This window comes from Elephas maximus, chromosome 15 (genome assembly GCF_024166365.1).
Source record: "Elephas maximus indicus isolate mEleMax1 chromosome 15, mEleMax1 primary haplotype, whole genome shotgun sequence".
Taxonomy (NCBI): domain Eukaryota; kingdom Metazoa; phylum Chordata; class Mammalia; order Proboscidea; family Elephantidae; genus Elephas; species Elephas maximus.
Window position 1 is genome coordinate 68,065,090 of NC_064833.1, and position 11,236 is coordinate 68,076,325.

The 11,236-nt window shown below is 42.7% G+C and overlaps 2 protein-coding genes across 12 annotated transcripts in view; one reads left to right on the plus strand and one right to left on the minus strand.

Moving 5' to 3' along the window:
• Positions 1 to 3,549, minus strand: part of LY96 (lymphocyte antigen 96) — a 96,983-nt gene extending 93,434 nt beyond the window's left edge. Inside the window, exons 1-2 of one of the 3 annotated variants that reach the window (XM_049853702.1) lie at positions 3,338 to 3,424; positions 373 to 618 (exon numbers count right to left, since the gene is read on the minus strand). In XM_049853702.1, coding sequence (XP_049709659.1) covers positions 373 to 475 — 103 coding nt within the window. In that variant the 5' untranslated portion in view covers positions 476 to 618; positions 3,338 to 3,424. Of the gene's footprint in view, positions 1 to 372; positions 619 to 3,337 lie in introns of all 3 variants that reach the window. The other 2 variants (XM_049853697.1, XM_049853700.1) reach the window with 2 other exon arrangements.
• Positions 1 to 11,236, plus strand: part of ELOC (elongin C) — a 90,447-nt gene that overhangs the window by 39,256 nt on the left and 39,955 nt on the right. The window lies entirely within an intron of this gene.

Below are 11,236 nucleotides of genomic sequence, written 5' to 3' on the forward strand. Positions count from 1 at the left end.
GCTGAATATTTTGCTATTATGTAATATTATACAAACTTCACAAGGACATGGACTTTTGTTTTTGTTGTTCACTGTTGTATCCTCCGTGCCTAGAATAGGCAAATACTAGGTGTTCAGTAAATATTGGTTTACATAATTAATCCATTAGTTCCTGGGGTTTATGGGCTATCTACGGAAAAAAAAAAAAAAATCAAAACTGAGTCTGCCTACTCTGGAATGCCGCAAGGCACTGTAGACTGACTCACACACCCACATTTTCAGCCTTTTCAAAGTTGGGGAATCAAAACAGCCAAGTCTTGCCGTTTCTGTACATGCCCAGTAGCTTGGCCAAATGGAAATTTACCTCTCCTTTTTAATGGAAATCATCCTCACCCTCAGGATTGAGTAAGGGGTTGCTGTTGTGCTTCCCACGCTGGGTGCCTTTCGGCTGGGCCAGACGGTATTCTCCAAGGTGCAGAAGCAGTGATACGGCCATGGGGATGGCAGCGAGCAGAGGTTTGCTGCAGCCAGGTATTCCATCTGCTCCCGCCGTCCCCAGCTCAGCGAGGCAGCAGCAAAGAACCACCAGGATTTCTCCGCGTCAGACAGAAAATGTAAGATTCTCCTCCAGAAAATCAACTCAAAAGACAAATCGAGTTACGGTTACTAAAGGATTAAAAAAAAAAAACAAAACCCGTTGCTGTTGAGTCAATTCCGACTCATAGCGACCCTATAGGACAGAGCAGAACTGCCCCATAGAGTTTCCAAGAGGCGCCTGCCGGATTCGAACTGCCGACTCTTTGATTAGCAGCCGTAGCACTTAACCACTATGCCACCAGGGTTCCCAAAGGATTCAAAGCTAAGTAATAATATGAAGTATTATGTCAAGAAAGGCCAAACGAACAGTGTAGCACCAAGCAAGTGGTCTAATCAACACATGGTAGGTAAGGGCTAAAGAAGGAGAGAGAACCGTAGCCTGTCTGGACTGAAGGGTCTTTCTCAAAAAGGAGGACTATAAGCTTATCTTGTTGGATGGAAAGGTCCCTGGGTGGCGCACACAGTTGCCCTCAACTATTGACATAAAGGTTGGAAGTCTGAACCCACCCAGTGGTGCCCTGGAAGAAAGGCCTCCTGATCTGCTTTCGGTAAAGACTAAAGCCAAAAAAAAAAAAAGCACCCTATCAAGCAGTTCTACTCTGTAACACATGGGGTCACCATGAGCTAGGAGCAACTTGCCGGCAACAGGTTTGGTTTGGTTTTTGTCTGAGAGATAGACAAATTGAGAGGGAATTTAGCGCAAGCCACAAAGAAAACTACAGGTGTGGAATTGGTCACACACCTAAGCCTTGTTCTCACACCCATGTAATTACACTAATCCCCCAGAAGTAACTTTTTACCAGTATTTCCCAGAGTGTGTTCTGTAGGAGAGGCAACACACCACATATACACACAAAAATTTAATAAATTGGAATTTTGGGGGGTTAATAGATTTCTCTGGAGCCCTAGTTAAGTGGTTAAGAGCTGGGCTGCTAACCAAAAGTTGGCAGTTCAAATCCACCAGCTGCTCCTTGGAAACCCAATGGGGAAGTTCTACTCTGTCCTATAGGGCCTCTACAAGTCAGAATCACTCCACGGCAACAGTTTTGTGTGTGTGTGTGTCTGTGTGTCTGTGTGAATAAGTCTCTTTATTGCAGAATTTTTCAGAACTCAAGAGTACATTTGTAAATCTATCCCAAATACTTAGGCCATGGATCCTTTTTTCCCAAGAGTATCAAATAACTAGTATTTTGAGAAGCATCAGTTTAAACCTTCCTGGTATTGCTAGTGGATAGAAAAGGCCAGCCAACCCATGGAGAGCAACTCAGTGGAAATTACCCAACTAAAACAATGGTCAGGCCCTGAAACTGTACCTTCAGACCAGCCAAAATCTGATGCTGACAAGGGGGAAAACAGTGATACAAACAGTTAAAAGCTAGGTATGGCTAATTAAAAAAAAAAAAAAAAAAAAGCCACTATTTGTTGTTTCTGTATGTCCTGTGCTAAAACTTCACCTCCCTCCAATCATTACAAAGGCAGTTCTAAAATCATTTTCATTTTACAGCTAAGAAAGCTGAGGCATAAAGAGACACTTTGCTCAAGGTCACACAGCCATTAGATCACACATCAGCTTACATCTGATACACAGGTAAATTAGTAACAGACATCTTATGTTGATTTAAGAAAAAAAAAAACCTGTTGCCGTCGAGTCAGTTCTGACTCATAATAACCCTATAGAACAGAGTAGAACTGTCCCACAGGGTTTCCAAGGAGAGGCTGGTGGATTTGAACTGTTGACCTTTTGGTTAGCAGCCAAGCTCTTAACCACTGCATCGCTATACAGGAAACCAAATATTAACCATAAAAAGCCTGACCCAAACTGCAAAAGCCTGCCAGAAACTGCTCTACAGCAATGTAAATTTGTCTTATCCTGCTAGAAAACGATAATCGTCAAACCCTTACCTCCTAATTTAAATCTCAGAAAGCCTCATGACTGCAGGTGGGTACCAAACCCAGTGCTGTCGAATCGATTCCGACTCATGGTGACCCTATAGGACAGAGTAGAACTGCCCCCTAGAGTTTCCAAGGAGTGCCTGGCGGATTCGAACCGCTAACCCTTTGGGTAGCAGCCGTAGCACTTAACAACTACGCCACCAGAGGGCCTAATTACTAACAGCAGGCCAGAAGTAAATTGATGTCAGTTGACCCCAATAAAAGTGGGAAGGCAGAGTTTATGAAAACACATTAACATTAGCCAATAGTTGCTATTCTATATATCTCTTTATAAGCCTCTTTGTGCCTAGCTTCTTCGAACCATTTCCTTTTTCTAGAATCAAAATGGTCTCCCTATAATGCATATAGAATAACTGTTCAGAATAAGCCTGATGTTCAAATTTGAGGGAGTTTTGATTATTTTTAACATATCCAATTAGGAATATAACTCCAAGAGTCCTAAAAAAAAATCGCAGCCCGGAGCAGAAACCAATCCCAGGAGGTGGCTAGGATTTGATTTTATTTACTCAAAAGGAAGAACCAATAAGTCTTGGGGCTTGGGCAAAAACTCAGAAGCAGGCAGTTCTACTGAAACTAGGAAAAATCCGAAACCGGGCTGAAGGTAGAGCTAGCTAACCACAGGAAACAACAGAAGCATTTGAAGGTCAACACAACACAGTTTAGAGACAGTTACCAACCATGACTTTTCCTGTCAGCAGCAGCTGGAACGCGCGGTTGTTTCCTGTGTCTGGCCAACAGCAAACTCCGGTTCCTGTGAAAACTCACCGTTGAAATAGCTGAAACCATTTGTTGCTGCTGGTTTACTTACCACAGTAGGTGTACCAAACACTTAAATCGGAGGAGTTGCAGACCCAACGTTGCTCCCCGGGTTCGGGAAAGATGGAAGAAAAGAGGGTGGAAAAAAGCACAAATGGGAACATGACTGAATTATCTCCAAAACTTTAAAAGTGAAAGGAAGATTGGTAACTAATCATCAGACTCTTCTCTTGCTGTAAGCGGAGAAGATTTAGTCATCAGTCATGTGATTTCTGAGTTCCTATTTGACCATTTCCTCTTTTTGTGTGTGTGCACATGTGTGTTTTAATTATTTGAGCACTTCCTGTGGTGGAAGAAATGAAAGCTTATTAGAATTTGCTCTTTTTGAACACTTGATGCAAATGAAAGTGACTGGAGCTTTAAAACAAAACAAAACATTTCCCAGTCAACAGTAACAAAACCAGTCCTAGGTCTCCTGTAGAGTCTCAACGGTGCTCCTTTTCCAATTGCAATACTATTCTCTCCAAGAATTCTTTATACAACAACTTCTCACGGTCCAGAAACCTGGATCTAGAGAGCTGAACTGAACAGTCTCATGCAAACTATTTCTGCTCAGCAACAGGTTTAGCCACAGGGCAGGGTAAGGCTGGATAAGACCCCAGACATGGGACACTTGCTGTAGTGTGCTCTGAGGGTGTGGAATTTATCAGTCGTCTGCCCCTATAGGGTCACTACGAGTCGGAATCGGAATCCGCTTGACGGCTGCCCCTACCAGCTTTAAGAATGTACTCATCTACAGCAAATACAGCCCAAGGCAATGTTTTGAGTCCTCATAATGGCCATTATTTTGTATGCAATATGCATTTCATTTCAAACCTTTCACTCCATTTTAGAAAAGTAGCTGATCCTTTATATGCTTTGCTACTTGAAATTCCTTTATAGGATATAGTTTTGAGGTTAAAAAAATTAGTAGCCAAAAATGGCATAACTCTATATCTAGTTGGGGCCTAAAAATCGAAAGTTAAGAGGAAATTAATCATATGATGGTAAAAGGTACAGATCTGTGCCAGCCACTCTTCCATTTCTAAAAAAGGCAAAAACCTAGAATGTAGTCTCAAAATATCATTGCCAACTAAAAGGAACCAGGACTCCTTGGGGAAACAGCTGATTCCATGTCTGGGGCAGAATATGTATAAGATGAGCCTAGAACATTTTATCATATTAGATAGCCAATTCGAAGAGGGCCCCATTGACCAAAGATGGGTGTATCAGTTTCCTATTGCTGCTGTAACAAACTTAGTGGCTTAGTACAATGCAAATATATTCTCTTATCAAGTCCCCGAGAGCCAAAATACGACCTTTAGTATATCCCACCTGAATTTAGACGTCAACTCAAGAATAGATTTGACGCATTGAACACTAATGACCGAAGACCAAACAAGAAATGACATCAAGGATATCAGACGTGAAGAAAGCAAGAGGTAATTGAAAAGAAAGAAAAGACCAAGACGGGTGTCAGAGGAGACTCTGAAACTTGCTCTCGAACGTTGAGCAGCTAAAGCAAAAGGAAGAAATGATGAAGTAAAATAACTGAACACAAGATTTCAAAGGGTGGCTTGAGAAGACAAAGTAAAGTATTATAAGGACATGTGCAAAGAGCTGGAGATGGAAAACCAAAAGGGAAGAACACGCTCAGCGTTTCTCAAGCTAAAAGAACTGAAGAAAAAATTCAAGCCTCAAGTTTCGATAGTGAAGGATTCCACGGGGAAAATATTAAATGACACAGGAAGCATCAAAAGAAGATGGAAGGAATACACAGGGTCATTATACCAAAAAGAATTAGTCAAGGTTCAACCATTTCAAGAGGTAGCATATGATCAGGATCCGATGGTACTGAAGGAAGAAGTCCAAGCTGCACTGAAGGCTTTGGCAAAAACAAGGCTCTAGGAATTGACAGAATATTAATTGAGGTGTTTCACCAAAAGGATGCAGCGCTGGAAGTGCTCACTCGTCTATGCCAAGAAATTTGAAAGACAGCTACCTGGCCAACGGACTGGAAGAGATCCATATTTATGCCTATTCCCAAGAAAGGTGATCCAACTGAATGCAGAACTTATAGGACAATATCATTAATACCACACACAAGCAAAATTTTGCTGAAGATCATTCAAAAGCGGCTGTAGCAGTATATTGACAGGGAACTGCCAGAAATTCAAGCCGGATACAGAAGAGGACGTGGAACCAGGGATATCATTGCTGATGTCAGATGGATCCTGGCTGAAAGCAGAGAATACCAGAAGGATGTTTATCTGTGTCTTATTGACTACAAGGCATGCAACTGTGGGGATCATAACAAATTATGGATAACATTGCGAAGAATGCGAATTCCAAAACAATTGTGCTCATGAGGAACCTGCACATAGATCAAGAGGCAGATGTTCAGACAGAACAAGGGGATGCCGAGTGGTTTAAAGTCAGGAAAGGTGTGCATCAAGGTTATATCCTTTCACCACGCCTACTCAATCTGTTTTGGAATCGACTTGATTGCAGTGGGTTTGGTTTTGGGTCTTATTCAACCTGTATGCTGAGCAAATAATCCAAAAGGCTAGACTATATGAAGAAGAACCGGGCATCAGGATTGGAGGAAAACTCATTAACAACCTGCGTTATACAGATGACACAACCTTGCTTGCTGGAAGTGAAGAGGACTTGAAGCACTTACTAATAAAGATTAAAGACCACAGCCTTCAGCATGGATTACACCTCAACATAAAGAAAACAAAAGTCCTCACAACTGGACCAATAAGCAACATCATGATAAACAGAGAAAAGATTGAAGTTGTCCAGGATTTCATTGTACTTGGCTCCACAATCAACACCCTTGGAAGCAGAAGTCAAGAAATCAAAAGACGCATTGCATTGGGTAAATCTGCTGCAAAATACCTCTTTAAAGTGCTGAAAAACAAAGATGTCACCTTGAAGACTAAGGTGCACCTGACCCAAGCCATGGTATTTTCAATTGCATCATATGCATGTGAAAGCTGGACAATGAATACAGAAGACCAAAGAAGAACTGATGCCTTTGAATTGTGGTGCTGGCAAAGAATATTGAATATACCATGGACTGCCAAAAGAATGAACTAATCTGTCTTGGAAGAAGTACAACCAGAATGCTCCTTAGAATCAAGGATGGTGAGACTGCGTCTTACATACTTCGGACATGTTGTCGGGAGGGATAGTCCGTGGAGAAGGACATCAGGGTCAGTGGAAAAGAGGAAGACCCTCAACGAGATGGATTGACGCAGTGGCTGCAACAATAGGCTAAAGCATAAGAACAATTGTAAGAATGGCGCAGGACTGGGCAGTGTTTCGTTCTGTGGTACGTAGGGTCGCTATGAGTCAGAATCAACTCAGTTGCGCCTAACAACAACAAATTCTTTTATACCTCTGGAGGTCAGAAGTCAAAAATGAGTTTCACTAAAGTTATCAGAGCTGGTTACTTCTAGAGACTCAGGGGAGAATTTTTTCCTTTCCTTTATCAGCTTTTAGTGGCCACCTACATTCCTTGTCTTATAGTCCGTTCCTCCTTCTTCAAGGCACATCATTCCAATCTCTACTTCCACCATCCTATCACCTTTTCCTCTAATCTCTTGTCTCCCTCTTACGAGGACTCCTGTAATTAATTACACTGATCTACTAGTATAATCCAGGATAATCTTCCCACCTCAAGATCCTTAACTTAATCACATCTGCAAAGTTCCTTTTGCCATATAAGGGGCCAGAGATTTAAACACGAACATCTTGGGGGGCCATTATCCAGCCTACCACAGTGGTGGTGCGGTGGTTAAGAGCTATGGCCGCTAACCAAAAGATCGGCAGTTCAGATCCACCAGCTACTCCTTGGAAACCCTGTGGGGCAGTTCTACTCTGTCCTATAGGGTCACTATTCGGAATCTACTCAACAGCAATGGGTTAATAATAACTGCAATGAATTAAGACACACCGAATACGTTTAAATTCACAAGCGCACAGTAATTTTTTAAAAGTCTAATTGGTCATTGTCAGATGATCTTAGGAAACCTATCCTATTTTGAAAACTGATAAATAAAGGGAGAGAATCAAGCATTTATCCTGACTTTTCTACACAAATTGAACTATTAAGCAATCAAACAGTAGAGAGGGGAAAGTTTTTCTTACTTTCTTGTACTCTTCTACCTATAGAAGTATTCCACCTGATAAATAAAAAAGGGATAATAGAATACAACCATTTTGCAACACCTAGTGAATTAACTAAAAAAAAAACAAAAATTTTTTTTTTGTTGTTTTTAGTGAATCAGGCAATCTAGGCATTGAGCCTCCAGGGTTGCTATCATCACAAAGAGAAAGATAAAAAGACCTCTGAACCTCCCGATGGAGGAACATCGTGGTAGCTCGTCTCCAAGATACTCCCAATGATCCTTAAAAAAAATTGTGTAGTCCCCTCCCACAGTGAATGAAGCTGACTGTGTAACCAATAAAATATTGTATGATAACAGGGTAGTCATAAAATGTATTGTGGCTTTCAGCTTGCTCTCCTTTGGATCACCTGCTCTGGGAGAAACAAGCAGCCCTAAAGAGTGATCCACATAGTGAGAAACTGAGGCCTCCAGCCAAAAGCCAGCACCAACTTGGCTGTTGTGACCCCTCTTGGAAGCATGTCCTCCTGCCTCAGTCAAGCCTTTAGATAGCAGCAACACAAGCATCTTGGCTACTGCCTCATCCGATACCCTGAGCTAGAACCTCCCAGCTAAGCCACTCCTGAATACCTCACCTATACTCATTGTGCAATACTATAAGTGTTTATTGTTGTTTTAAACCTCTAAGTTCTTAGGGTAATTTGTTATTAAGCAATAGGTAGCTAAAACAAACAATATCATCTATGAAGTAGCCTTGTCCAGAGTAATCAAGCCTGAATCTCAGAAAGCCTCAAGATACAACTACAAATTTACTGGAGATACAGAAGTCAGAGGAACACGTTAAACAATACCATAGGAATGCAATCAGAAAAGTCTAGATCATAAGATCTAAAGAACAAACAACTCAAGTTTCTTCATTTGCGAGGAAAACACACACACACAGAGTAAAGAAATAGAGGGCCCATAGATCGGAAGAGTCTTAAAAGACATTTCAAAATCGCAATGCGTAAACCATATTTGGATGGTGAAATGGTTGTGTGTCAGTGGTCTGGCTGTTATGATGTAGTTTGGCAGCTATGTAATGATATAATCATCTGTATGATGAGCTCTGATATAATCACCTCCATGGTAAGATTGGCTATGAAGCAGCCAATCCGCTGAAAAGGAGTTTCCTTGGAGGTGTGGCCTGCATCCAATATATCTGGACTTTCTGGCAAAGCTTGCTGGCTTTTGCTCTGCTTTGGATCCTGCATTCAGCTTGTCATCATCTGACCTCCGGTTCTTGAAACTTGAGCCTGCGGCTTGCTGTCTTACCTGATGATCTTGGAGTCATCAGCCTCTGCAGCCTGTGAGCCAGAAGCCTGCCATCTGACCTGCCAATTTGGGGTTTGTCAGCCCCTCCAGGTACATGAGTGAGGAGAAGCCTCCAGCCTGGCACCTGACCTGCAGACTTGGAACTTTCCAGGCTCTACAACCATGTGAGCCAATTCCTTGATGGAAATCTGTCTCTCTCTCTCTAAATATACATATATATACATACACATATATATATATACACACACACACTGTGATGGTTAAGATTGTGTGTCAGCTTGGTTGGGCCATGATTCTCAGTGTTTATATGTGATCACTCCCATGATGGGATCTGCTGTGAGTAGCCAATCAGTTGAAAGGGAGTTTTCTTGGGGGTGTGGCCTCCATCCGAATATAAGCAGACGTTCTGCCTTTTTGCTCACTCTGGATCCTGCAGCTGCCTCCTGTTCACCTGACCTCAGGTTCTTGGGACTTGAGCTATCAGCTTATCTGCTGATCTTAGGATTCATCCATTTTCACAGCCTGCGAGCAAAGCCCTGCTCTCCAACCTGCTGATCTTGGGTTCCCCAGCTCCTACAGCTATGTGAATCAGGAGAAGCCTCTATCCTTATGCACAGACTTGGGATGTTCCAGCCTCTACAATCCCATGAGCCATTTCTTTGATATAAATCTCTCAGTATATATTTATACAATTTACTGGTTTTGCTTCTCTAGAGACCCAGCCTAATATATATATATATATGTTAAAAAAAAAAAAAAAAAAAAAAACCCGTTGCTGTCGAGTTGATTTCAACTCATAGTGACCCTATAGCTGCCTCATAGAGTTTCCAAGGAGCACCTGGTAGAGCAATGGACTGCTTTTGTGTGGCCATTCTCTCCATGGTCTTGTAACTCCTACCCAAGTGACTGGGTGGGACTGTGCAAATAGGATAATTGTGGCCCACCAAAGGGACTGGCCAGTTTTGCCATTCCAGACGTGGGAAAAAGAGGATCCTACCACCATCAAGGAAGAACAGCCAGGAGCAGAAAGCACATCCTTTGGACCTGAGATCCCTACCCTGAGAAGTTCCTGAAACCAGGAGACAGAGAGAGAACTGTAACCCTGAAAACAGGAAGTGGCAGGAGAGACCGGCAGATCACACAGTGGGCTTCCTGGCCCAAGAAGCTAGAAAGCTGAGTGCCCGGGGTGCCTCAGGGCACTTACTGGCAGGGGCTAAAAGAGCTTTGTAACACTTGCCTGAGCAGGGCTGAGGCCCAGGGACAGAGAGAGAGGTACGCTTGCAAGCATAGCTGAAAATGGGCTGTCCTGATGGAAGAACTGTATCCCAAGTGTCCCAACCTGAATTGGAACCTATTACTTCCCTAATAAACCCCATTAACCATGAGTATTATCTGTGAGTTCTGTGTGGCCATTGTAATGAGTTATTAAGCCCAACAGAGAAATAGAGAGCACTGTGGGAGGTGCGGTTGGTTTCAGAATTGGTAAAGATGGTGGAGAGAGAAGGCATGTCTGATCTCCACCTCACAGGAATCAGCCTTGGGCTATTGATCTTCATTCTCCTTCTCCCTTGTGAAGTTAGGTCAGATGCCGCCCCTACGCCATTTGTACAGTAGAACCCAGCCTAAGACAGACCTTGACCCAAAATATTTTTAAAAATTATGTAACGATTGAAAATTTGAACATATTGAATATTTGATAACATCAGGAATGTTTTTAGGATATAATGGATGATACTGTGGTTATGTTTTTTAAGATGTCCTTATCTTGAACAGTTACAAAATTAGATATTTAAGAAAGGATTGTTAGGATGTCTGCATTACTTAGGAGGAACAGGCAGGGAGGGCGGGACATGAGGTCAGAGTCAGCACTCAAGGAATAAGGGAGGGACTTCTGAGAGTCTATTTGGCTTTTTTTAAGGAAGGGTGGGCTCTAAGTCTCAGGTTAAAGGAGGCTGATGGCAAACACTTTTCTGCTTCAAGCTGTGCCCTGTGAATAAGCTTCTAGCAGCCTCAGACTCAAACGATCCTTCCCTACAAACTAGTGATGCCCTGCAGCTTCCCCGGCACCCTCCCTCATACACACACGAGATGTGAAGATTAAGTTCGCCATCATGGCTGGCCATAGGAGACGTCAGGCAGCTCCATAAACACTGGGTGTTTTTTTCTTAACCGTGACTCTGGCAAGCAGCACAGTACCTGACACACTGTTGTTGTTAGGTGCTGTTGAGTCGATTCCGACTCATAGCGACCCTATGCACAACAGAACAAAACAATGCCCAGTCCTGCACCATCCTTAAAATTGTTGTTATGCTTGAGCTCATTGTTGCAGCCACCGTGTCAATCCACCTCATTCAGGGTCTTCCTCTTTTCCGCTAGCCCTGTACTTTGCCAAGCATGACATCCTTCTCCAGGGACTGATCCCTCCTGACAACATGTCCGAAGTATGTAAGACGCAGTCTCAC